The sequence below is a fragment of the Aethalodelphis obliquidens genome, unplaced genomic scaffold (assembly GCF_003676395.1).
Source record: "Aethalodelphis obliquidens isolate GAN/ISIS:26980383/991018 unplaced genomic scaffold, ASM367639v1 scaffold69, whole genome shotgun sequence".
Lineage (NCBI taxonomy): Eukaryota > Metazoa > Chordata > Mammalia > Artiodactyla > Delphinidae > Aethalodelphis > Aethalodelphis obliquidens.
In genome coordinates, this window is record NW_020838013.1 from 6,884,877 (window position 1) to 6,912,687 (window position 27,811).

Below are 27,811 nucleotides of genomic sequence, written 5' to 3' on the forward strand. Positions count from 1 at the left end.
GGCCTCCTCGGGGGACACTGGCAAGCACCCGCCCTCTTAGGGGGTCGGTTGGAAACACCCATGTCTCTGGCCAGCCCAGCTACCGTTGCGGTGCCCCTTAGCGCCCAGCCTCGTGGCCCAGCCTCGCCTCTGACCCTCCTCCTTTTGCCAGATCCCCTGCCCCACCTCCCCAGTCCCAGCGACGTGCCTCCTTCAGGAAGCCTTCCCCTCGGGTCTGGGCCAGGATTCTCTTCAGGCTGGGGTTTAACTTCTTCCTGTGCTTGTCTCTCCACCCCACCCCGCCCCTTGGCTAGAGGACTCAGGGTCCTTGGCTGACGTCCCCAGTGAGCCCATGGTGACCTGCAGGTCCCCTTGGCTCCTGGAAGCCGGGCACCTCCCCGTGGCTGTCGGCTTTGCTTCGGCTGAGGTGCAGCTCTTTCTCCAGCGACGGCGGGGAGTCAGGTCTGTCTCCCGCGTTGGGACCTTCGTCCGCAGGTTCGGCCGTCTTCTCAGGCCCAGCCTTAGCTTCAGCCTGTGCAGCTCCGCTAGGCTCCCCCCCTTCCCTGGGGCCTCCAGGAACGTGGGCCTGGAGGGGATGCCGCTGAGTTAGGGAAAGGGCGACTCTCCCGTGGGGGGCACTGCAGGTGGGGAGCTCGGCCGCCGTGCAGCTGGCCACGTCAGGGCACAGCACGGGGCGAGGGCCGAGGGGCTCCGGGACCGGACGGCTCTCCTGGGATGGAGAGTTACACCAGCTGGACCTTCCAGAGGCTCCTATCTCCAGCTGGGCCCTGCGAGTCCATGTCTGGTTCCCCCCCCCCCGCCCCCAGCACGCTTGGGGCCTCAGGCATGTGGCAGGCACCCCCAAAACACACCTCGGTGGTGGGTGTGCACAGGTGAGGCAAAGGCGCCATCATTAATGACAGCAGTCCCCGACCCCGTGGAAATTCTCGGCACCTTCATCCCGTTTCTCATTCTAACAGGAATCTGGCCATAGGGGAGGGGTCATTCCCATTCTGCAGAGAGAACAGCTGGGGATCTGGGATGCCTAAGGTCATTCGTGCAGGTGGAACTCCGGGAGCAGGTGGGAACTTGGGCTCCATTGGGGTCACCTGGCCCCCGTGTCCACCCCGGGCCAGGGTGCCGAGCCGTGGCTGACAGCAGCCATCCAATGGGTTGCCGTCGGAACGGCCCGCCTGGTCCAGCTGACTGGAAGGTCGGGGCGCCGTGCCCGCACAGTCACGCCCCATCCACACTGGGTCTGGGGTGTGATTGAAGGTGTATCCCCTGGAGCCACAGCGACCTTGCGGCGGACGTCCTGGTCCTTGTTTAAGCCTTTGCCCTCTGGTCTCCACGCCACCTAAGCGTTCTTTTGAACCAGAACACGCGAGAGCATCTTGGTCTGTGGGGTTGGGTCAGGCGACCTTGCAGTGGGCGTCCTGGTCTTTGTTTAAGCCTTTGCCCTCTGGTCTCCACGCCACCTAAGCGTTCTTTTGAACCAGAACACGTGAGAGCATCTTGGTCTGTGGGGTTGGGTCGGGGGCTACTGTTCTGTCCTCAGTGACAGCGAGTTAGTGCGGTTTTGTGCGGTTCTTACATAGAAGGCCACCCTGCGTCGCTTCCCTTCCGGGGGCCCAGGTCCCCTCCTGGCCCTCGTCTCAAAGGGAGGCTGGTGGCCTGACTCGAGACTCTGCTCAGCCCCTGTGCTGGAGGGTTGGTTTGCCTGCATGTGAAGCTTTGGAGAAAAGCCGTGACACTGGGTTCCTGCTTCTCTTTCTGGGCTCGTAAGGATTATTCACGGTTTGTAAGAGCCTGGAGTTGCGTCTCTAGTCAAGGATTCCAGATGAAGAGGATTAGTGAGTCCAGCCCCCTGCAGTCTTAAAATGAAGCACTGAGGCTGAAAGCAGTCCTGCAGGCCGACTGGGAAGCTGTCAACCCTTGAGAAACAATCCAGTAGGGAGTTGTGGAAACACTCTGGAAGGGACCCCCGTATTTTAACTTTCTAAGCAGATGAAGTCTGGTGCCCACTGTACACAAGGCTGCACCCTTCCTGGGTGGGGAGGGCGGGTGGTGGATGTCACGCATGGGTGGGTCGCGTCCAGCCACGTGTCTCTTGGGAACCAGAGCACAGCTGGGGACCCCTGCCTGTCACCGGAGTCCCCACCCGGGGCCCTCCCCTGACCACAGGCAGGGTCACCCGCGTGTCCGAGCCCTCCCGCAGGAGAGATCCCAGCTCGTCCAGCAGATGTCGCCGGCTTTGCAGGAGGGAGGCATCAAGTCGTGGAGTGAAACAACCCCCGACATCGGGGCGAGCTGGGGAAGCGGAGGCCGCCCCGCGCTGATGCGGCACACCCGGCTGCGAGAGGCGCCTGTGGCCGTGTTTCCCGCTGCACTGCTCCCCGGGGGGCAATGGGGCGCCCACTGCAGAGACTCTGTGACCCCCATCTGCCTGTGGCCACGTGCCGGACTGGTTCCAGCACCCCTGCCCCTCAGAACCGTCAGGAGAGCATCCCAGGTGCTCCAGAAACGTCCGGCAAGGCCGGGATTGGGATTCTCAGCCCCTCCAGCTTTTCGGGCAGGTGGCTTCATGGAATGTGTCCTAATCCTGGTGCTGTCCAGGAAGCCTGTCCCTCCTCGTGACCTTGAACAGCTTGTTTGCCAGGCTCTCTGGTGGGCAGGGCCAGCCTTGCCCTGTCTCAGGGTGAGAGGGCACGGCACACACAGCTTCCAAGAGGAAAGCCAAGTGCCGACGGCACTGACGTCACAGATGATGAGCCGCTCGTGCCGAAGCAGCAGCTGTTGCCAGCTGCCCGTCTCTTGCTTAATCGTCCCAGGAGGCCGTGCGGGAATGGGGGCGGGCGGTCTGACCCCAGCAGACTGTCCCTGGCCTGTGGGCCCTGACAAGGGATGGGCCCGCGGGAGCAGCCAGAGGTGCCCGCGGGGCCTGGAAGCTGTGGTGAAGCCGGTCCCAGCGGCTCTGTCCTGGAGCTGCCCTGGGCCAGTGTGGCGCTTGTGGTGGTCCTGCGCCCCCGGTGCCCGTGAGCATGGTGTCTGGGGACCAGAGCAGGTCCTCAGGAAATACTCGAGGCGTCTGAGCTCAAACTCTCATCCAGTTTTCTCCACTCTTTGAAGGAAGGTGGGTCCCCCTCTCCAGGACTCTGGCCTGTCCTCTGTGCGACTCTGCCCTGGCCCAGGCTGGCCGTGCGGAACACGACTTTTGTCCTTCTGTCACAGCCCGGGGTGTTTGTTTGGCTGCTGGGGCCCCTGGGGGCGGGTGGGGGCAGGCCACACACGCCCCCAAGGCTGGCCGGCTCCGAGTCTGAGCTTCCCCCCCCCCACCCCGACAACAGACTTTCACGGCTAGCCCTGTTGTGGCCACGGGGCTCCTGCAGCCCCCTGGTGCGGTGCCTCTTCTGGAAGTTACGAAGTTACGGTGGACGGAGGGGGCTGTTTCTGCCAGCTGGCGTGGGCCTCGGATCGAAGCGGGGGGGGGATTCAGAGGGAAAGGTAATCCCAGGAAACTTCCTGTGCCCTGGGCGTCCACCACGTGGTTGACACAGAGACCCATCCTAGAAAGCCCACTGGGAATTTTCCCGGGCAGCCCCTGGGGGTTGCGGGGGGCGGTTCAGGACTGCTCCAGAGAGAGGCTGCGAGGGTTAGCCTGCCTCTGGGGAGACACTGGGTGAGAGAGGAGGCGCTTTCCGGAGCTCCAGGACCCGCGACCCTGCCCCCAGATATTGCCCTGCTGGGTTCTGAGACCCGCCTCCCCATCTCAGCGTTTCGGTACCGTGCTGTGTCTTAGCGGTAGCGCCGCGGGCCTGTGAGAGGGTCACTGCCTGCTCCTGAACTGACAGTGCTGCTTTTAGTCGCTGGGGTAGTCGTCTCCAGCTACTAGGTGAGAAACCCCCCAGATGTGGCGCTGCTGTGGGAGGGGCTGGTGTAGCTGCTCACGGCACAGGCACAGAGGCTGGGTCCTCCGTCTCCACGCCGGCCTGGGGCAGGGGCGGGGAGCGGCATGGCCTTGCAGCTGCCCCCAGCTCAAGGGCAGTCTTCCTGCACATGTAGAGCAGGCCTCCTGGAGAGCGGGGTGGGGGGGTTTTCTAGAGCTGAAGGGAGGCGGCAGCCGCCACCCACGGCAGAGGGCGCTCAGGGGTCCATTTGCCAGGGACCCTGCTGGCCTGCGTCCTGGCCAGCAGCCACGGAGGCTGCCTGCCCCCCCGACCCAGGCAGGCCCAGCTGTGACAGGGTGCAGGGTCCCCACAGTTACGATGATGTAGACACGACTTGGGGAGACGCAGAACACGCTGGGGCACCACAGACGGGAGGGGCGGGGCGGGGCAGGTGTGACAGACTGAAACGGGAGGAGTCCTGGGGCTGGGCCCCCTACAGGACCCCGAGCAGGGAGAAGACAGTACAAGGTCACGGCACGTTTTAGACTCGACGCTGAGGGCCACAGGCGTGCGTGCAGGGGGTGAGACAGACACCGGTCGCCCCTTACCCTTCTTCTTCCGGACGGAAGCTTGCAAACAGAAAGGGGAGTGTGAGTCCCGTGGTGGCGCTGCCTCGCTGGGGGCGGACTGCCCACCACGCGCACCCCTGGCTCGGGCACACGCGGGTGGGCAGGGACGCACTGGCTACGCTGTCCTGGGACCTGCCGGCTTGTGGCCTGCCTTTTCTGACTTGCTCTCCGGCAAACCTGCTTCCCGTGGGGACAAGGGGCTTTCCTCTCACTCAGCACCCGCCCCTGCCTGGCACCCTGCCAAGCTGGACCGCGTGAGCCAAGGCAGCTCGTAGGAAGGACCCTCACAGTGCCCTGAGCTGCGCCCCCTTAAAGGTGACCTGCCCGCGGGTCCTCCTGGGGGAGCCCGCGTGGCACATGCTGCCTGGCTTTGGAGAAGCACGGGTGATAGTTCCCACTGTCATCCCTGTCGGGGGCTGGGCCCGGCCTGGGGTTCAGGGGGCGTTTCCTGGAGAGTCCTGTGTGGGCACGGAGGGGCCAGAGGAAAGGGGCTCTGGGTGGAGGTGGGCAGCCCCACAGCACTGCTGCCCTTTTCTAGAAGACCTAGGCCTCCAGCTGAGCTGCAGATCCTAGACGCAGGACATGGTGACAGGTGAGGGGGCCCTCGCTGGGAGACAGCCTGGGGAGGACAGAGTGTGGGAGACCCTCCCAAAAGAGCTGCAGGGAAGAAGGGGCTGCTCGGTACGAGGAAAGGGCCAAAGGAGAGGGTCTCCCCCTGAAGGCTGGGACCAGGTGGCAGCGACAGCAAGTGAGGATGCTCAGACTCGCAGCCCCGGGACCAGCTGGGCCTGACGATTTGTTCTGTGCCCCCGTAACCTGCCCTGGGCAGAGCTCACAGATGCTTCCCCTCCCTGCCCACCGAGCCGTCTCAGCGGAGTAAGCCGTCAGTCCACTCGCCCACTCCCGTGTGGTCAGAGCAGCCTCCTCCGGGAGGTGTCCCTGGGCGCCGTGGTGACACCCAGCGTGGCGTCTAACCGGCACCCGGAGTCATCCCTCTTCATCAGCCACGCGGCCGCTAGACCCAGGGCTCACGTTGCTCTGCGTATCCTTCCCCAGGCCACGTGGTGGGGTCCAGCGGCCACAGCCCTCTGTGCTTTGCAGTCCTTTCGAGAAGGCACCAGGAGCTCCCTCCACTTGGCCTGCAGCCCCCCAGGCCCGCCAACCCCTCTGCCATCTATGCCAGACGCCAGGGCCGCAGCTTTCTGGTCTGAGCCACACGGTGGGAAAGATTCTGGGGGGAACCCTAGACGGCGGGGGGGCTGCTTGGGGGGAGGGGCCACAGTGGGGCAGCTTACCTTTATCCACTAGTGAGAGGCCCAAAAATTCAAAACAAAACAATGTTAGACGAACCAAAAGGAGGTTAGGCGAAACTACTAACCACCCCCGAAGCTGGCAGGGCCCCAGCGGGCCAGCGTGGGAGCGCCGCGCACGGGGGCGTTTCCTGACCCCTCTCCGGGTGTCGGGGCCAGGAGAGGGGTGAGCGAGCAAGCAGAGGGCCATGCAGAGGCTGGGGCGGCCCGGACGTGGCACTCACCGAGCTCCTCCAGCTCCGAGGTCATGGACTTGGAGCGCAGCGTGAGGGCCGTGGTCGGGGCGCGCTTCGGGGGTGGAGGAGCTTGGGGGGCAGACAGGAGGGAGGGAGGTGAGGGCCGGGCCCCAGTGCCGCCACCCCCTGCCCCTTCCAGAACAGACGGCAGGTGGGGCCCCTGGACCTGCTGGGAAGGCTGAGATGGGGCCTCCCCCTGGGTGGGGAAGCTGGTACCGGAGGTCCCGACGTGCTTCTCCAGTCTCTTTCCTGCTGGGGAGTGGCTCTGGCCTGCTCCCGGCGCCCCTCCGCAGGCCTTGCTCAGCCCCAGTGTCCCCCAGCTGTGACCTCCCTTGGGAAGGAGGGTGGGCCCAAGGACCTCTCCGTTCCACGGGCCCAGGCTGCATGCCATCACAGTGACCGATACAGGTCAGTTTGGAGCAGGAGCCCCCAGGCCCCTGTCTGCTGAGCACAGCCCTGGCCTGAGGCCGCCCACCACTCCCTGTGGGCCAGCCCGAGTCCCCTCCTAACCTCCTTTTCTGACTTGTTTCCTACTCTGGGGCAGGGGGAACGGGACCCCCCCACCCCCAGTGGCAGATGGGGCACACCTCGCAAGTGCCTGAGCACAGGGGGCTGGGGGGGAAGAGCCCTGCCCCCCACCCACCCTTCGGGCAGGGCTGGCGGCTGGGAGGGCACCTTTCTTCCTGGCCGTGTCGTCTGGGTCGAGATTCCTGGTCACTGTGACCACCTTGAGGACGAGGTGATTCCCTCCCTGGCGGATCATGTTCACCACCTGCCGGTGGCCGACCTTCACGACATTCTCGTCGTTAACCTGCGGGGAGAGAGGGCAGGGCGGTGAGCTAACGGGATCCCAGCGCCCAGCTGGAGGGGGGCACACGTGGGCAGGCCCCGTGGGAGCGAAGGTGCCTTCGGAAAACCGAGCAGAAGCCGCGCGGCCTGGAGGGTGAGGCCGGGCCTCCTGCAGCCCAGAGCTGGTCACCGGCCGGGGCCGCTTTCTGGGAGTGAACGTCCCTGCGGCTGCTGTGAGGAAGGCAGACTGGGCTCCGAGCAGGGAGAGCCTCCTTGATGGCCCAGGCCCCATCCCCTCCCAGGTGGGCCCTGGCACCTGCTGTCCGGACCCCAGCTCCTGGTGTGAGGGCCGGGCACGGAGGGCGGCACAGAGAGCGAACCCACAGGAGGTGGGGTCCATGGCGGCTCCAAGCGCTGTCTTCGAGGAAAGAAAACCGCCCTAATGATTGAGAACTGATAAGCACTGAATCCTGCCCAGGCTTGCGGTCGCCAGTCCACGTTTTGCTGTACTTCTTTCTCCCGCTGTGGATTTCTTAAAAGCCGTCAGAGTGCAGTGTAGCCACAGACAGAAGAGTCAGCAGGGTTTGGTGAGGCTTCACGAATCCAGCACCCCACGCAACCAGACCCCAGCGGGCGCACCAGGTGCCCGGCTCTGACGACCAGGACCCAGGCGAGCGGGTCTGCTCATCTCTGCGGGCCTCTGCAGGCCAGCTCGGTCTGCTTCACCCCGGCTCTCCCGGGGCCCAGGAACCCCTTCAGGCCTGGACGGGCAAACCAGACAGCTGGCCCCCGGGGAAGGGCAGTTCAGGAGGCTGCCTGGGAGGGGGAGATGCGTCCGGTTCCGGGCGGCAGCCGCAGTCTGTGCAGTGACTCCTAGCGGCTCTCCTGTTCACTGATTGTCTCAGAGTGCGATTAGGGAGCCAGATGAATTCAGGAAGTAAGAAGTGCGGTGGAGAGTTGGGCCAGGAGAGGGACGGCTGTCCCCGAGCTTGCCAGGATGGAAGAACGGGCCCAACTCAGCCAGACCACAGCTACCCGGGACACGCAATCCGAGGCACGTGGGTCTCCCTCCCTTGCGTCTCTCCTCCCACAAGTGCGCTGAGACAGCAGTGCTCGTTCGTTAATTCCAGCCACCACTCTTGCTCTGAGGGCCCTCAGTCCAGGAGGTACAGGGGGTGGACGGTCCGTCCCCACCCTCCGGGGGCTTACATTCTCATGGGGGAGTCGGACGGCATGGAAGTCAACGAACAATGTCAGCTCAGCTGTGCTGAGTGCCACCCGAGAAAGCAGGGCCGGCGAGAGAGGGGCAGGCGCTGTGCACAGGCATTGGGTCATGGTGATGGGGCACCGGACAGCCGGCGCAGCCAGGGCCGGGCTCTGAGGCGAGCATGAGCCTGGCACGTTCGTGGGACAGCAAGATGGCCAGGGGCCCAGAGGGCCAGAGCAGTGTGAACCCAGCGGGGAGGAGGGGGTAGAAGAGGAGCCTGGGTTCTGAGAGGCCCAAGGCCCAATCAGCGAGGCCCTGAGTGCCAGCTGAGACCTTAGGCTTTGAGCGTGAGAGGGATGTGGCAGACTGATGTTTCAGGAGCGTCAGTCACTTGGGATGGGAGGAGGGGGTGGGGCAGAACCCGGGCTGGGAGCACGGGCTGCTTGGACCGGAGGGAGGCAGGAGGGGTGGGGAGACCTGGTCAGGTCTGGAACCATGGGACGCGGCGACGTGGGTTGTGTGGGACGGAGCTGCCCGAGGCCCTGGTGAGATGCCTGCAGCACAGACGGCCCCCGGCCGCCCACCCGTCAGGCCTCGGTGGCCAGCCCAGTGCGAGGAGGGCGGACCGAGAGGAGGACCGCATCCTGCCGCTGATGGGCGGGCCCCTGCGCTATTCGTGATGGGTCAGTGCAGGCATGGGGAGGGGCTCAAAGACCCCCCCAAGGACGAGCGCGACATCTGCTCCAGACGGAAGGAGCAGCTTCTCAAGCCCACAGTGGGTAGCAGCCCCTGCCATGGAGCCCACCCTGACCGTGGGCCCCTCACGCTCTTCTTTCCCCTTCCGTCTCCCCTCAGCCACACCCAACTTAAGTCCACACGCTGCTTTGCAAGTAAAGAAGCTCTGGACGAAGGCCGGCCCCCAGAGCAACACGCACACCAAGGCCGGAGCCGCGGCTGCACAGGTGGCGCTTCAGCAGCAACAGCATGGAGGTGTCAGGTGGCTGTGCTGGGACGCACATGAATGCCCTCTTCCAGGAAGGCACAGAAACACCAGCAGCACAGTTCAGCCTGGAATCAGTAAAACGCCCGTGACCAGCGAGGCGGGATGGGAACATGCAGCTCCGTCCTCCTCCCAGCACAGAGGGACGGAGAGCAAAGAGCAGAGCTGCAGTTTAGTTTCCAGCCTTCTAACAAACTGAAACTTCAGTTTAACCAGAACGGGACTGTGGAGCCAGCTACAATCCTTAAAGCAGACGCTCCACATTGCTCGTGTGGCGACAGGAACCTCGGAGACTGAGTACGTGAAATGCTTGCTGTTCCTCAGTTGCCCACTGAACTCTCATGGTCCCTCAAAAACCAAAACAACCCCAAACACACACACACCACACTGGGCCTACAATTCTGGCATGCTGCCACCAGGAGGTGTGTGCCTTAAGCAGCCACCACGTTTACAGGTGAAGCCAAGTCCTGAAGATACGGCCTTGGAGCAGGTCCAGTTACCTGGAAGAGAGTACCATTCTCTCCACTGCGTCATTCTCACATACAGGGTGCGATCATGCAGGGAGTAAAGCACGGCCACATCCCGGCAGAGGGCAAGAATACCAGCCTGGCCACCACCTTGGTTCAGGGAACTTCTGCCTGCCTTTACACACTTTCATATCTTCCTAAATAATTCTCTAATTCCACTTAAATTGTTACTGGAAGTATCAAGCTTGTATGTGTACATAGTTTAAAGAGGCAGAATTCTACAAGGCTTGTTACAAAGCCAACAGGACCTCACCACCTAGCCCCACTTCTCATTCCCAGAGCCTTCAACCAATTCTTTCTATACCCATCGCTGCACCTCTCCCCATGCTGCTACTTGATGCGTTAATTTTAGGTATCATCTGCTGACACACCACCACTGAAAATGATGGTCTAGCTCAGCGTTCTCAGCTGTGGCACTACTGCAGCTCGGGACCCAGCAGCTCATTGTTCGGGCATGCACTGCAGGTTGTTCAGCAGCATCCCTGCGTTCTACCCACCGGGTCCAGCAGTCCACTCCCCCCCAGAGTGACAACAGGAATGTCTCTAGCCATTGCCAGTTGTCCTCTGGGAGGTCGAAGTCACCCTCAGCTGAGGCTGAGAACTACGAATTTAGCTTTTTCTTCATCCCCCGTACCACCAGTTTTCCAGGACTTCCATCCTCAGGTGATTGATAGTGACATAGTAGTTTTAACCAGATCAACATTCAGGGTTTACGTCATGACTATCTAACATCTGTCTACAGGTAAACCACATGGTATACTATGATTACTTTGCCTTTTCCAGTGCGTTTTGTTTTCCCTGGAGTGAAGTAATTTTCTGGTGTTTTTAGACTGGTTTAATTTTCTGTGTACTTAACAGTAATTCAAGTCCAAACACTTCCTTAATTATGTAAATCTCTTTTCAAAATCTTCAGGTACATTGGATGTCTTGTTAAGTTTGTCTTCTTGAACAAATCACTCCTGAAGACTTCTCTAACAGTGCGGCGGGTTCAGTGTTCTCTTGGCCTGTGTCCCCCCGTTACTGTCACCCTCAGGATTCCTTCTGATTCTGTCTTGTGTTGGATCTTCTGAACCCTAGACCACATGTATGTATTTCTTTGATTCAAAACCTCATTTCTGGTAGAGGACGTTCTCCAGTAGTCTTCCAATAAAAGGAGTTTGGGAGGTGATTTTTTTTTAGACATTGTCTATTTGAAAAGGGCTTTACATGCACACTTAAATAGTAGTTTGCCTGGGTATAAAATTTGAGGTTGGAGGGTAGGTAAGGTAAAGTAAGCTCCTAAGACTAACTCTTCTGCAGGTAACAACTGTAAAGTCTGGACAGAATATAGTCCCTCATCCTCAAACCCAAACCAACAAAAACAGTTCCTTGAAAGCTCTGGAACATGAACAAAGGTAGGCAGATTTTGGGTGGGAGTGGAAAAGCGGAAGCTTTGGGCCATGGACACAGAGTGGTGTGAGTTACCTGATGCTCTGGTAGAAACCGCAGCCTTTCTGGTTTGAGAAATCAGAGGACAGAGCCCTTTGTGTCCACAGCGGCCAAAGCGAGGGGTGAATTCCAGAGAGGAGAGGGCCAGAGAAGAGTAGTTCCGTGTTCTGTGTGTACACTCTTCCCAAGTCTGTGGTTGACATCTGAACTATGTGTGCACAGGGCCAGCTCCAAATAGCTTGCAGATAAGGCTGTAAAGCACCTGAACTGATACTTGAGCAGCTGCCACAGTAGGCTAGAGAGTTTGCATGTGAGTGTAACCAGGGCAGCTGTCAACTAAGGCAAAAACACCGGCACTCACGCAAGAAGTGTAACAGAGTCTGCAGTTGCCACAGCGCAACACTCACAACATTCAGGATACGATACTAACTTACCTGATGAATCCACAGGTGACCAAGGTGTTGGAATTATTAGACGAGGACTTTGAAGCAGCTATTATAACAATACTCAGCTGGGTAAAAGAAAATATACTCTTAATGCATGAAAAATAGGAAATTCAGCAAAGAAAAAAAAAACATGAGAAATGTTACAGCTAAAAAAAATAGAGTATCTGAAATTTAAAAAAGCACTGGATGGGTTTAATAGCAGAATGGATATGACAGTGCAAAGAGTGAACTTCAGTACAGAAACAGGACTTATCCAATATGAAGAGAGAAAAGATTTTCAGAAGTGAACACAGTGTTAAGGACTCGTGGGACAATGTCAGAAGGTCTAACATAATGATAATTAGAGGCCCAGAAGGGGACAATAATCAGAGTCCCAGAAGAGAGAGAGAAAATGGGTCAGAAAATGTGATGGCCGAAAAGTTCCCCAGTTAGGTGAAGGGACACTAATGTACAGATTCAAGAAGCTCAGTGATTCCCAAGTATGATAAATACCAAGAATATCATGCCTAGGCACATTACAGTCAATCTGCTGAAAGCCAGAGAAATCTTAAAGCAGCCAGAGAAGGACATGTTACTTACACAGGAACCGTGACTTGAGCTACTGTGGACCTCACATCTGAAACCATGGAGACAAGAAGAGCCTGGAACAGCATTTTAAAACTGTAAAAGGAAAACAGTCGTCAACCTAGAATTCTGTAACCACTGAAAGTATCAAGAAGGAAGGCAAAATAAAGACCTTTGTAAACAAATGCTAACCAAGAGAATTCCCTGCCAGCAGACCTGCACTACAGATATGCCAGAGGAAGTTCTTCAAGCTGGAGGAAAATGATGAAGGATCTTCAGAAGGCACGAAGGATGTGAGAAGTGATAAATGCCTGGGCAAAATATAAAAGATCATGTTCATTCTCATTAAAAAATAGATACGACCGTTTTAGGCAGCAATGCTGTTGTTCTGTGGGGTTTATGAAGGGAGTAGATGCAGTACCTGAGACAGATGCAGCGTAAAGGCAGGCAGGAGCGAGGCCGACAGACCTGCGCGGCTGCCAAGGTTCTACACGGCGCGTGAAGTGTGCAGTGTGAATCCCAAGCGGGCGGACGAGTTAAGGACGTGTGCTGTGATCCTGGAGCCACCACTAAAGAGCAGATAAAATGGAGTTCTAAAAACAGATAAGCCAAAAGAAAGCAGAAAAGGGAGAGCAGAGGAAATCTGAAGAGAAACAAACCGAGCCGGCACACCTGTGCCGAGCAGCGTCAGTAACTAAATTAACGGGCTAAAGCTCCAGTTGAAAAGCGGAAGCGATGAAAACAGATTTAAAAGAAGACCGAAATGTGCTGTGTGTGCACTTGACACAGAGAGACTGAAAGTAAATCAGTGGAAAAAGGATTTCCCGTAGATGGAGTGGCTGTATTAATATCTGACGATAATAGGCTCTATCCACTTTGCAAAAAGTTAAACATGGAGTTAGGATCCAGAAACTCCACTCCAGGTATACTCCCAAGAGGACTGAAAACATGTGCGCACACAAATACCTTTACCCAGAAGTTCATAGCGGCATTCTTCATAGTAGCCAAAAACGGGGCTGGAGGAATGAGCCCCTTGATGGGCATGAGGTTCCTTTCTGGAGTGACAGAGTGTTCCAACGTTAGACTAGTGACGGTTGCACAACCGTGAATATACTAGAATCCACTGGACTGTGTAATTCAAGAGCTTGAAATGTTAAGGTACGTAATGTATGTATCAACAGAGCTGGAAAAAAACAGACTTAAGGAAAAGAGCAAAAGAAAGAAAATGGGATATTTCATAACGATACAAGAGGTCATTCATAAGGAGGACATAACGGTCATAAACATTTATGCAGCTAATAACAGAGCCTCAACATAATGAAGCCAGATTTGACAGAATTAAAGAAATAGGCAACTCTGCAAACGTAGTAGGAAATTTTAATGCCCCCGTCTCAAATTGATGAAACAGCTAGACGGAGAAGGAACATATTTCCCTTGGTCCAGGTTTTCTGAAATTTGCTGATATGCCTCGGTGTGTCTCTGTTTGCATCTCTTATACTGGGTACTCATGAATCCCTTTCCATCAGGAAACTTGCATTCCTCCATTCTAGAAAGTTTCCTTCACTTATTTCCTGAACATTTCTTTCATTCTCTCTCATTCTCTCTCTCTCTCTCTCTCTGTCTCTCTCTCACTCGCTCGCTCCTCTCTCTCCTCTCTCTCTCTCTCAAAAAATTTTGGCCTCACTGCGCAGCATGCGGCATCCTAGTTCCTCAACCAGGGATCAAACCAGCGCCTCCTGCAGTGGAAGCACGGAGTTTTAACCACTGGACAGCCAAAGAAGTCCCTCATTTCCTCTTTGAGGTACACTTATTTAGCACATGGTGGACCTTCTGGACTGGCCCTCTAATTATCTTTCCTCTCCAACTTTCCACATCTGTTTCTGGGAGATTCTTTTCAATTTATCTTTCAATCTATCAAAATGTTCATATCTGCTATATTTTTAATCTCAAGAGCTCTTATTTTGTTCTCTGTTAGTTTAAAAAAGAGCATTTTGTCCTTATTGCAAGGATGCAATATCTTTTTTTATCTCACTGATCATATTAACAATGTCTTTTCATAATCGTACTCTCCCTGCATAGTCTCCTTTTTTCCCTCCATAGTATGTTTATTTTGGGCTTTCTCTTTCATATTAATTCTTTCATCAATGTCATATTTAAGGAAGACCCCTAAAGAGCTGATTTCTATCCCAGCCAGTTATTTTGTGAATACTGACAAACTGATCCTAAACTTTATATGGAAAGGCAAAAGACCCAAAATAGCTAATGCAGTATTGAAGACGTACAAAGTCAGGTGCCTGACATTGCCTGACCTCAAGACTTACTACAGAACTTCACCGATCAAGTATTGGTGAAAGAATAGACAAATAGACCCAACAGGATAGAACAGATGGCCCAGAGATAGACCCACACAGATCCAGTAGCTGATCTTTGACAAAGGAGCGAAGGCAATTCAATGGACAAAAGATAAATCTTTTCAACAATGGTGCTGGAACAATGGGGACAGCCACATGCAAAAAAAAAAAAAGAAAAGAAACTAGACACAGACCTTACACCTTTCACAAAAATTAACCCCAAATGGGTCACAGACCTAAACGTAAAACACAAGATTATAAGATAATGTAAAAGAAAATCTAGGTGACCTTGAGTTTAGCAATGACTTCTCAGGTAAAACACCAGAAGCACTATTCATAAAAGAAAAAACTGATCAACAGTCCATTAAAATGAAAACCTGCTCAGCAAAATACACTGTCAAGAGAATGAGAAGACGATCCACAGATGGGGAGAGAAGTTTTGCAAAACACGTATCAGATAAAGGACCAGCGTCCAAAATACACAAAGAACTCTTAAAACAATGAGAAAACAAACAACCCATAAAAATTGGGCAAAAGATCTGGCTATCTCACCAAAAAAGATATACAGATGATCAATATCCTATGTCATCAGGGAAACGCAAGTTAAAACAACAACGAGATACCACTGTGCACCTACTAGAGTAGCCAAAATCCAGAGCCCTGACACCACCAAACGCTGGCAAGGACGTGGAGCCCCAGGAACTCTCATTCGCTGCTGGTGGAAGCGCTACAACGGTACAGCCACGTGGTAGACGGTCTGGCAGCTTCTTACAAAACCGAACATACCGTTTCCGTGTGACTCAGCCCTCAGGCTCCTCGGTGATCGTTCACCCCAGTAAGCGAAAACCTGTGTCTACGCAAAACCCTGCACGTGCATGTTCATAGCACCTGTACTCATAATCGCCAAAACTTGGACACAACCAAGATGTCTTTCAGTAGGTGAGTGGATGAACTGTGATACGTCCAGACGACGGGACTGTTACTCAGTGATAAAAAGAAGCGGACTGTCAAGCCACAGAAGGACATGGGGGAACCTTAAGTGCACCTTGCTAAGTGAAAGAAGCCCATCTGAAAAGGACACACATCGTATGATGCCAACTACATGATACTCTGGACAAAGCAAAACTGCAGAGACCATAAAAAGATCAGCGGTTCCCAGGGGTTGGGGGGAGGGAGGGAGGAACAGGTGGAGCACAGGAGATTTTTAGAGCCGTGAAATTATTATTCTGTATGATACTGAAATGGGGGTAGGTGACATTATACATCTGTCCAAATCCATAGAGTGTACAATGCAAAGAGGGAGCCCTAATGGAAACTGGACTTCACTTCATAGTAATGTATCAGCATTGTAGGGTGGTTAGCTGGTGGGAGGCAGCCGCGTGGTGCAGGGAGATCAGCTCGGTGCTTTGTGGCCGCCTGGAGGGGTGGGATAGGGAGGGTGGGAGGGAGGGAGACGCGGGCGGGAGGAGATATGGGAATATGTGTGTATGTATGACTGATTCATTTTGTTGTGAAGCTGCAACTGACATACCATTGTGGGGCAATTGTACTCCAATAAAGATGTTAAAAAAAAAATTGTATAATATTATATCAGTATTGGTTCATCAATTGTAACGAGTGTACCACGCAAGAGCAAGATGTTAAAAATACGGAAATGGGTAGGTGGGGAGGGGTAAGGGAGTATGTGGAAACTCTTGTACCTTTCACCCTATTTTTTTTCCTGTAAATTAAAACTATCAGAAAAAAAAGTCTATTAATTAAAAAGGAAGCTCATTTCTACAGTCTTTTATTACGGAAAATTGTCCCACAAATAACCAAGAGCAGAGAGACCATTATTCTGGACCACCGCGGCCTTGTCAGCCAGCGCCAGCATCGACAGGCTGGAGCAGTTCCAGTGCCTCTACGCGCCCCGCCGCCCCGCCCCGCCCCCGCCATGGAGCAAGTCCCAGCCTCCTCTCGCCCTGCCTGAAAGCAATCCAGGCCGCTTTGTGTTAAAAGACAAAGTCTCACACTAAAAGCACAGCCGCAATACCACGATCACACCTGCAAGGTAACTCTCAATCCTCATATCACCAAGTACTCCAGCAGGCTGCAGTTTCCCTGACTGTCTCGTAACTGTCCCCAAGTATACAGCTGGTTCGCTGGAATCAGGAGCTGAACACAAGCCGCACGTTGTGTCTGTTGGCATGGGTCTTTTCTACTCTGTGGGGTTCCCCATTCCTTTTTTTTTTTTTTTTTTTTTTTTTTTTGCGGTACGCGGGCCTCTCACTGTCACGGCCTCTCCCGTTGTGGAGCACAGGCTCCGGACGCGCAGGCTCAGCGGCCATGGCTCACGGGCCCAGCCGCTCCGCGGCATGTGGGATCCTCCCGGACCGGGGCACGAACCCGTGTCCCTTGCATCGGCAGGTGGACTCGCAACCACTGCGCCACCAGGGAGGTCCCCAAACTTTTAATTTTTAGAACGGTTTTAGATTCACAGAAAAATTGTGAAGATAGCATGGGGAATTCCCATATGCCTGCCTCCAGTCTCCCCTATTACGAACACGTTACATTAAGACGGTACATTTGTCATAATCAATGAACCAATGTTGACACACTGTTATTAACTAAAGCCCACGTTTTATTCAGATTTCCTTAATTTTTACCCAGTGTCCTTTTCTGCCCCAGGACGACACATGACGTTTAGGCTCCTCTGGGCTGTGACAGCTCAGACTTTCCTCGTTTTTGATGACCTTGACGGTTTTGAGTACCCGTCAGGTGTCTTGTGTACTATCCTGTCTACTGGGGACTTTCCCCAAGATGGGGAGGAAGTGCCTTCTCATCCCATCACATCAGGCACACGGCTGGTCCCTGCGCTGGTGCACGTGCTCACCTGGCTGAGGGGTGCTTGTCAGGTTGTCCCCTGTGAAGCTAGTCTCTCTCCTCCTTCCCACCTGGTCCTCTTTGGAAGGAAGTCACCGTGCACAGCCACCCCCAAGGGGTGGGCAGTTAAGGCCGTCTCTTTGAGGGCTGACTTTCCACATCAGTTTTAGGGATTCTTCTGCAGGAAGAGTTGTCTCTTCTTGTGTATTATTCCGTGGTTCGTTTCTGTCAGCAGGACTTGTGGATTAGCACCCCGTACTGCTTTACCTGGTCACTCAGATTGCTCCAGCTCGTGCCGTCGGGAGCTGCTGTGTCCCTGAGGCCTGCCTCCTTCCTGTGTTTTTTCACCATTTCCTTTCTTTCTGGCCCCGCAAGAGGCCCGGGGCTCCTGTTCCTTTTATGCTCCACTATCCCACATGTGCTCAGTGGGGCCCCTTCACAGCCACTCCTGAGACCTTTTTATGTGACTGTGAACGTCTTCAATACCGTCCGTGCTTGCTGGTGACACAATGTGTTCAAGGCTCTTTGTGAATTTATAGATAATTTTAGCTGACATTTAGAATAGCAGGGGTTTTCATTCTTTGATTTTATATCTGTATCCCCTTCTCTGTGCTAAAAATCTGGGTTCCTAATGACTGACATTAAGGTAATGACTTCTTTTCTTTTTTTTTGCGGTACGCAAGCCTCTCACTGTTGTGGCCTCTCCCGTTGCGGAGCACAGGCTCCGGACGCGCAGGCTCAGCGGCCACGGCTCACGGGCCCAGCCGCTCCGCGGCATGTGGGATCTTCCCGGACCGGGTCACGAACCCGTGTCCCCTGCATCGGCAGGCGGACTCTCAACCACTGCGCCACCAGAGAAGCCCGGTAATGACTTATTTTCTTGCCCGGTTATCTGTCTGTCTTTTCTGTCTGTCCGTCCGCCCATCCATCCATCCATCTATCACCTATCTGTCCATCTACCACCTATCTGTTATCTATCCATCTACCTATCATTTATCTATCTTCTATCATATCTATCATTACAATCATTAGTTTCAGGCTAACAATATCATTATCGTTACTAACAACATAATTACTGAAAAGAGCTTAAGATTTCAGTGTGCGGCGATACACGAACTGTCACTTGAAATAATTTCTCCGTTAATGCCCTTAGTTTAATTTGTGGTTATGTTCATTTCTATTATTTTGGTTTTGATTTTTTAAATGTCGATTTAGTTGTGAAGTATTCACCCAATTTCATAATCTAATCTACAACAATTTGTATTCAGAAGTCTTTTCTTTCTCTTCGTTTGCTCTGCCCCCAAGGCAACGTTAAATTAAAAAACATTTGTGTGTGTGGATCATCCTTCCATTAAAAAGAAGAAACGAGAAAATACCTGTGTGTGCCTGTATACGTGTGTCCATGCACATGCGTGTGTGTGCACATGCGCTTGCATGGGTGTGTACACGTGTGTGTCTGCTCCCCTTCTGACCACACTTCTCTCGCCCTTGCCCCTTCCTGACAACGAGCCCTGGAGGCAGTGCCGGGCGGCGCGCAGAGACGCTCTGATCCCTGCCAGCACTTCGGTTCTCCGCTGGGAGGAATCCCTGGGGTTCCTTCATCTGACGGGGCCCCATGTGACCTCCGTCTCCAGAGGACCCGGGTGCTGCCAGCCCTTGGCCTGCGGGGGTCCCGCGGGGCAGTTCCACCTCAGCTCGCTCTCCCCACTGCAGTCCAGGAGCGTACACTCTGGGGTCTCTAAGTCTGCGTGCCATCAGGCTTCCAAAATCCTGTTTCAGCCCCTTGCCTTGGGTGGTTTACACTTCAGAAGGCAGTGCAGGTGCGGCCCTCAGCAGCTGTCTAACTGGTCGTCGCCAATCAGGTCCCTGAAAACCCCTCTACGGGGAAAGGTGCACGTGGGACACAACTCATAAGGTGCCAGCGGGCAGACTCCCCCACTGCGGTTGGGCCGTTGCCCTCCCCGAGGGCAGCCACCGCGAGCCACGTCTTGCGTGTCCTTTGCGGGGGTGTGTGAGCATGTGCAGGAGTTCGGGGCATAATTAATTCCTAGCTTGCCTCAAACCACGGGTTATTCAAACCCCGATCTTGTTTCCTCTTGATTAGAACGCGGTCCCTCCAGACCTGGGCCCCTCCCCTGCTCAGGCTCCGATGCAGGCTGGCCAGCCACCTGCTGTGTGCCGTTCCCTCAGCTGTACCACTGTGGTGGGACCCGGAGAGGGGAGGGAGAAAGGCGCCATCCCCTCCTGCAGGGTAACTGTCTGCTTTACCCGACCGGGCGGATCACTCCTGGGACCACTTCGAGAGAAGAGGAGGGGCCCCCAGGCGGGTCAGGAGCTGGGGCCCCAAATGCCGTGGCCCGCCTCCCAGCAGCCACAGTTGCTCCTGGCAACGTCACACCCCCTTTAAAGACGCCGCACGCAAGGCCCCACGTGGGGGGCAGAGGCTTCCTGTACCGGCGAGCCCAAGGACCCAGCATCCCGGCGTGGGCTCCAGCTGGCTGCTTCCTTCCTGCCCTCGCCGAGCAGCGAGGCACGTGGCAGTGCCGTGGGCGTGTGTCTGTGTTCACTCAGGCTGGCGTGTGGCTCTGCACGCGTGGAGGGCCTGTCCTGAGCTGAGCTTCACACCTCAGCGTGCAGCATGGTGGCGGGGGCCGTTACAGATACCGATTCCCAGCACCGCACAGCAGCAGGCGCCCAACAAATATTTGGGAGGGTGGGAAAACACTGGGGGTCGGAACGCCGGGTTCGGGTTCCAGCTTCCTGTTTTCCAAGCGAGACAGTGATGCTGGATGGGGCTTCGAGACCAGGAGCTCCGGCGGCAGCACCGGGAGAGCGAGTCCCACCCGTCTCCACGAGGACACGATGTGGGTGGGTGTGTGACATCAGTGTCGGCAAAGCTGAGGTTCGGCTCGTCCAGGAAAGGGTCCCCCCCCCCCCGACACCCCTAAATGGCTTCTCCCACGGGACGCTCGCAGGCCAGCCTTTCTCATTCGGGCAGGCTTTGTCTCCAGCCGTTTCTCCTTCTCGGCTGTTCTACCTGTGTCCCCCTCTGCCGGCATCCAGACGTTCATCACTTCCTGTGTCGGAGGCAAAGCTGGGGCTGAGCTGGGCATGGGTCGGGGGCTTTGGGGGCTCTCAGCCCATTATGCTGTCTTCCTCCAGGTGAACATCCAGCATTTGAGGGCAAGGCAGTGGAGGGGTGTTGGACGGAGGCCGAGTGGGGAAGCAGGCTGCCCTTTTATCGCGGTGCCCTTCATCCGCGCGCCCTCCACCGCCGCTGCTCAGGGAGGCACGGGGGCAGCTCCAAGGCCCACGTGAGGCGCGAGGACCCAGAGGCCCAGGCGTGGTTCCTGGAACACGGCGGGGCCAGGCCGTCTCCGCAGCGTTGCTAGCAACCCAAACCCAGAGCGAACATGAAGTGAGCACCTGTGGAGCGGCCCTGTGCTGGGGACTTGCCACGGTTATGTCACTGGATCCCGCGGGCAGTACGCCAGCAGCCCACACGCACAGCCCGGCCTCAGGGCTATGCCGGGTCTGACTCTGCCGAAACACGGCCGCAGAGCCAACCAACCCGACATCCCACGAAGCGTCTCGCTGCCCCTGCACGGGTGACATCGTGGGGCTTGGGTCTGGTGAGCAGGAAGCAGCAAGTTCTCCCGACGCCTTACAAACAGGAGGGAGGGAGGTGAACCCCACAGAAACGCAGGGGCCGTCGGCTCTGAGACGCTCTGGGCCTCCGTGGTCTGAACGCGTTAGGACTCCACACACGCGGGCACGCACGAGGCCCGGCAGCCCGTCTGGAGGCAGCGTGTGCCACGTTTGAGCGTGTGTTCCCCACATGCCTCCAAAGCCCTCTGTGAGGCTGCCGCTGAGTGGGGACCAGGGTGGGAGTGTGGACAGCCTGCAGCGAGTCCCAGGCTGCAGGGCAGGCCCCTCGGCCACGTGGCCGCACTGTCCGGGGTTTCCAGTGATGCTGAGAGCAGGCCCCATGACAACGGGGATGCTGGGTGGACCGTCCCTAGAGCACAGAGGGGGTCCCGGCGCAGAGCCCGGGCGCCACGGAGCAGACCGACACCCTTCTCTGCAGATGACTCTTCTCCTTCTGAGAAGCACCCACTGGCTCACTAGGGGCCTCGAGGGGTTGAGGCCAGAGCGGTGGTACCACCCGCTAAGGCTCACTTGGCGGAGGCGGTGGTGCAGCCGTTCCATCAGACGCCTCGATTATGCCGGCCCCAAACCCGGGACCCCTCCTCTGTCTGGCCCGGCTTCCTCCAGCACGGCCTGGGGGCCTGGAGCCTTGGTCTGGGCACATCTGGCCCTTGACCCACACACCTCCCTCCACTGTCCAGGCTCTCCAGAAAGTTCCACCACCGCCCCCAGGACCCCTCGACTTAAGCCTCCCAAAGAGGGTGCGGGTGCCCTGCCTGACTGCAGACTTCGGTGACCCCTACTGGGGACGGGCAGGTGCTGACGCTGGCCCCTTCCTCTGGGGCAGCCGCTGCCACCGCCTGGAGCTCATTCCGGAACAGCCCCCGTGGGTCCCGGGAAGGGTGTGGGCTCAGGTGGGCCTGACTCAGGCTGGGGAATCCTAAAGTGGTTGACTTCCCGGTGTGTTTAGAATAATCGTTTTGCTCTTAACGCGGAAGGGCAATCGCTACGAAAGGCCCTCCAGCTGCCTTGCGCACGGCACCGACGTGTGTAATTAAGAGTCGGCTGGGGCTGGCGAGGGGGCGCTGCTCCCTGGAGGCCCCGTGGCGGCAGCGAGCAGAACAGGGGCCGCCTGCGCCCCACGGCCGGTGACTGAGACGTGAGATCACAGAGGAGGGGAAGCCGGTGACACGTGGCTGAGCCTGGTGCGGTCGGACGTGCCCAGGCCTCCAGGAGCGACCAGGCTCCTGGGCAAGCCGCCCCTCCTCTGACGGCCCGTGGGGACAGTGGCTGTACCCAGGGCGAGGCCGGGCGGCCAAGGGCACAGGGCCTCCCGGAGCCTCAGCTTCCTCGTGCAGAAGGGGACGACGGCGGAGCCTCGGGGAGCCATCCGTGGGTCAGGACCTGCCCCACCAGGCTTGACGGGAGTTCAGCACCTGGGCAGGTTCCCCGGAAACCTTGAGTCTCCTGCGGGGGGTCACAAGGAGGCCGGCAGGGCCTCGAGCTGCGTGCCTGGCCTTGTGGCTCCCTGTCTGTGCTGGCGCTGGACGGGCTGGGAGAACTGGCCTGTGCCCCCCAGACCTCCAGGACCAGCTGAGCCCACTCCGGGTGGTGGGGGGCAGCCCTCAGAATCCAGGCCCCTCCCCCTCCACGGGTCGGGCCGAGCCCCACGGCTGAAGCCCACGGTGCAGGTGTCCGCCCGCCAGTGCCACCTGCCCAGTCCCAGGGTGGGTGCCCAGCACAGGGGGAAAAGCCTGGCTGGCCTCACAGCAGCCCCTGGGCCCCAGACCTGGCATCTCAGAGTCAAGCAATCTGAGCTCCAAGGCGGCCCCCCGACCCTGCAGGTCACGCTAGAACATAATAACAGCGCCTACTGTGAGCCAACCTGGGGCTAGCATGACATTGAATCCTCCGGACAGCTTGGTCAGCAGACGCTATTATTATCCCCATTTTATAGATGGGGGACCGGGGCCCAGAGAAGGTGAGCAGTTTGCCCAAAGCCACAGCGCCTGTAGTGGTGGCCGTGAGCACACAGTGGAACCAGGTGGTCAGGTACACGCCTAGGAGTGGAATTGCTGGGTTATACGGTGATTCTGAGTTTAACTTCTGAGCACCTTCCAAACTGCCCCCCAGCAGCTGCACCATTTGGCATCCCCACCAGCTGTGGACGAGGGTTCCGGTTTCCCTGCAGTAACGCCTCTTACTTTTTGCTCAGACATCCTGTTGGTGAGCGGTGGCATCTCACTGTGGTTTGCTTTGGAGTTCCCTAATGACTAATGATGTTGAGCGTATATAAGCCTTTTATATCAAGTATTTGTATCCGCAACATTGGAGCAGTGGAGTTTTGGGGTTAAAGTTCACGCAAACGGGCCTCCCTGGTGGCGCAGTGGTTAAGAATCCGCCTACCAATGCAGGGGACACGGGTTCGAGCCCTGGTCCGGGAAGATCCCACATGCCGTGGAGCAACTAAGCCCGTGCGCCACAGCTACTGCGCCTGCGCTCTAGAGCCCGTGAGCCACAACTACTGAGCCCTCGTGGCACAACTGCTGAGCCCACGTGCCTAGAGCCCGTGCTCTGCAATAAGAGAAGTCACTGCAATGAGAAGCCTGCGCACCGCAACGAAGAGCAGCCCTTGCTCACCACAACTAGAGAAAGCCCGCGCGCAGCAACGAAGACCCAATGCAGCCAAAAATAAATAACCATCAAAAAAAAGTTCACGCAAACGTTTCCAGTTTCCGGGCCAGAGACACACGCTCAGGACCTAGCACACCTGTCCTTCCATCAGTGACTCACCCGTCACCTGGTCTTAAGTACGTCCATGGGGCACGGCTGGACTTCATACCAAAAGGAAAAGGCTTGGTGGGGATGCAAAATGGGGTAGCTGCTGTGGAGAACAGTGTAGTGGTTGTTCAAAACTTACACACAGGGGACTTCCCTGGCGGTCCAGGGGTTAAGACTCCACACCTCCAATGCAGGGTGCACTGGTTCGATCCCTGATTGGAGAACTGAGAACCTATATGCTGCGTGGCATAGCCAAAAAAAACCCCCCAAAACCCCCAAACCAACAAAAAAACTTAAAACATAGAATTTCCGTACGATCCAGCAATCCCACTTCTGGGTATGCGCCCAACAGAACTGAAAGCAGGAACTTGAACAGATACCTGTGTGCAACATTCACGGTGGCACCATTCACAACAGCTAAACCGTGGAAACGCCCAAGGGTCCATGGATGGATGAACAGATAAAGTGTGGCCCACATACAAGGGACTGTCACTCAGCCTGAAAAAGGGAGGAAGTTCTGACACCTGCCACACGCGGATGAACCTCGAGGACGTGCTGCTCAGTGAAAGAAGCCAGACAATGAAAAGATCAATCCTGTGTGATTCCACTCATAAGAGGACCTGGAGTCGTCATTTATAGAGAAAGACAGTAGGATGGTGGGGGCCAGGGTTTGGGGGAGGGGAAGGGGAGTGAGTGTTTCATGGGGACAGAGCTTCTGTTCGGGACAATGGAAAGTTTGGAGATGGTCGCACATTATGAATGTGCTTATTAATGCTACTCAACTATACACTTAAAAATGGTTAGGACGGTAAATTCCATATTATGTGTATTTGCCACAGTTAAAAATAATTTTTTTTTTTTTTTTTTTAAAAAGGGAAAGGAACAACCTGAGGTCCAGGAACCCAGTCCTGGTTCCATGCCCACCCACTGGTCTCTGGGAGCCGCTCTCTGGGCCACGGTGGGTCACTTCACGGGGTCCCAGAGGACCAAGGAGATGCCCACAAAATGCTGGCCCCAGCCTGGGGCAGGGGCACGCACAGTCAACGGGGTGACTGGTGGCTGACTTCCCGTGAATGGACGCACTTTCCCGACAGTGGGAGGGCTGGGGCCACTTGGAGGGCAGGCCAGGGTCCCGTGGGATGGAGCACAGCTTTCGGGATGAACACGAGGCCAAGATCCCACCCACGTCCCCCAGGCTCTGCCGTGGGGCGGCGGATGCTGTGCTGCAGCTCTGCCCCCCACCTGCAGGGGCCAGCAGCGCCTCCTGGCTGGTATGGGGCTCAGGTGAGAGCTCAGAAGAGGCTGAGCCCCAGGGAGCCCCGCCTGCACGTCACCCGGGGCTGGCAGTAGCTCGTCCACTCTCGGTCACTCGCTGGCTGGTGCCACGCTGACCCGAGAGGCTCCTCAGCCCTGCCGTCCACCTGTGCGTCTCTTTCTGGCCTCGTAGCCCTGGAAGCCGGGCTGCCCCGTGCTGGGTCCTGAGCTCCCGTCTCTAGGGCAGAGGCCAGGCGTGGGCCTCCAAGCACTTTCCCCCTCCCGGGCCTCCCCGCTGCAGCTCACAGCACTTGGGCAGAAGAGCGGAGAACACCACTCCTGGATGCTTTTGCGCATCGGAGAAAGACTGAGTTTGCTGGACATTCCCACGGTGGCGCTGCTCTCGGGAACGCCTCCATTCCAGAAGGGGATGAATGCACTTCCACACGTCAGCGGTCGGGGCTGCCCTGGACGACGGTGCGGGTTGTTCACTGCGTGCCCGCTGGGTGGCGCTCGTGTCCAGCCTGCACTCCGCTCGCCTCGCTGTGACCACACCCCGCCCCGCAAAGGGGTGCCTTTTCTAATCTGCCTTGAGGCTGTGGGCAGCACTGGGGGTCTGTGTGCATCCTCCTAGGGGGAGGGCCCCCGGTCCTCACCAGATTCTAAAATGGAGGTGGAGAGGCACCCCCACGAGGGACGGAGGCCCGTCCTAACGAGGGCTGCACCCCACACGGTCCACGTCCTATGCAAAAAAGTGAGCATTTCATGGGAATGTGCAAATGGGCAGCTGGTGTGGACAACTGTTTGAAGGTTCCTTAAAAAGTGAAACACAGAATGACCACCTGACCCAGCAATTCCACCTCTAGGTACGTAGAACATACCTGGGGCTGGCACAGGTATCGGCACAGCCACGTCCATGGCAGCGTTTTCGCAACAGCCAAGGGGTGGAAACAGCCTGACGTCCATCAACAGATGAATGATGGATGGATAAACAAATTGTGGTCTATCCACACAATGGAATATTATTCACCCGTAAAAAGGAATGTCACACGGACACACGCTAGCTACAGCGTGGATGAGGTTTGAAGACGTCGTGCTGCGTGAGAGAAGCAGACACAAATGACCTCATGTAGTGTGATTCCAGCTCTGCGAAATGTCCAGAACGGGCTGATCCACAGAGATGGAAAGCAGATGAGCGGCTGCAGGGGCGAGGGGAGGGGGGACGGGGAGCAACTTCTCAGAGGTTCTTCCCGGGGGCGACGAGGATGTTCTGGAACTAGAGAGGGGTGGTGGCTGTACAGCACTATGAATGCACTAAACACACTGAATGGTTCACTTTAAAATGGTTAATTTTATGTTACGTGAGTTTCACCTCATTTGAAAAAAACGTGAGCCTTTAGGCAGATACCCTTATCCTTCCCTGGGCTTGAAGACAGAGGGAAGCTGGTCTCTCCTAAGATGCTCATCCTTGGGGAGAACCCACAGGCGCGAGATGCAGGGTCTGGCCTTATAAAGACCAAACCCTAAGCCCCCATAGGAAGCCGCAAGCCCCCGCGTTGGCGGTTGCCATGGCTACCTTCAAGTTACAATTTATCAGTGCGAATCGATGCTTTTTGTGTTGATGCAGAAGGGGCCTCAGCTCTGGAGGGAGGGCCTGGGGACACTTCATCCACCTGGGTCTGGGAAGCTAGGGCCCTGGGGTGTGAGGATTTCCGGAGCAGTGCGGCCAGTACCGGGGCCAGAGCCCACAGGCCAGACGTGGTGCTCACACAGCCTCCCTCTTGGGACTCGAGGCAGGAGCCGGGGGTCAAGGCCTGTGCGTTCGTCAGCTCCGACTGCTGTGACAAAGCCCCACAGGCAGCTTAAATAATAGACATTCATAGTGTCCCAGTCCGGGAGGCTGGAATCCGAGATCCAGGTGTGGGCAGGGCTGGTCCTCTTGCAGCCTCTCTCCTCGGAGTGTAGACGGCCGTCTCCTCCCTGTGTCCTCACGGGGTCGTCCCTCTGTGTGTGTCTGTGTGCTTTTCTCCTCTTCTCATAAGGACACCAGTCACATTGGATTAGAGCCCCACCCTAGTGACCTCATTTTACCTTCATCACCTCTTTGAAGACACTCTTTCCAAATATAGTCACATTCTGAGGTTTTAGGGGTCAGGATGCCAACATCTTTTTGGAGGACACCGTTCAGCCCATAAGAACGCGGCTCTGTCTCGTCCTCACAAGGTCTTCGGGAAGTCGCTGGCTCGGGGACAGCCTTGCGTACCGACCCACATTTGGAGCCACCATGACCCCCCGCTCAGGGCGGCGAAGTGACACAACGTTCGGGCAAGTGCTTCCCTGAGAAGCACAGAACAGACGCCAGGACCCTGTGAGCACACGGAGCCTGTTCATCTGCCCGGCCGGTCCCTCATCACAGGGCACCCGGACAGCCCCCTCTGAGGCCCCCAGCAGCAGGCACACTCTCCTGGCACTGGGGGCCTCGTCACGCAGAGGAGACAAAGAGGAAAAAGAAAGAAACTGCAGTTGACACGAGCAGTTGCTCTGGAGCTCTGCACATGCTTCTTGGGATTAAAAAACACACAAAAACAAAAACGTGGGCTTTCGACACCCCCAGAGCTGGCTGCCTCCATCAGGTAGTAGGAGGGGGCGTCCCTGGTCCCCAGATCAGACAGCGTCTGGCCGCCTGTCACAGCCCCTACCACCTGCTCTTGTCTCTCCTGCCACCAAAGCCAGGCCTCAACCCCAGGACCGAGCCGCTGGAGCCACCCCCCGCCCCCCAGCACGTGGCCCTGGGTGGCCCACCTGGAGCTAGGGTGGCCAGGAGAGCAGACATCACGCCGGGTGAGCTGCCTGGCGGGGAGACCTTGAGGGAAGGACCCTGGTCTCCTGTGGCCCACTTCTGCCCTGAAGCCA

The 27,811-nt window shown here is 56.7% G+C and overlaps 1 protein-coding gene across 1 annotated transcript in view; it reads right to left on the minus strand.

The window, feature by feature from the left end:
* Positions 1-27,811, minus strand: part of SHANK2 (SH3 and multiple ankyrin repeat domains 2) — a 154,493-nt gene that overhangs the window by 20,130 nt on the left and 106,552 nt on the right. The window contains exons 3-6 of the mRNA XM_027090089.1: positions 6,717-6,852; positions 6,030-6,110; positions 5,791-5,799; positions 4,475-4,495 (exon numbers count right to left, since the gene is read on the minus strand). Coding sequence (XP_026945890.1) covers positions 4,475-4,495; positions 5,791-5,799; positions 6,030-6,110; positions 6,717-6,852 — 247 coding nt within the window. The remainder of the gene's footprint in view (positions 1-4,474; positions 4,496-5,790; positions 5,800-6,029; positions 6,111-6,716; positions 6,853-27,811) is intronic.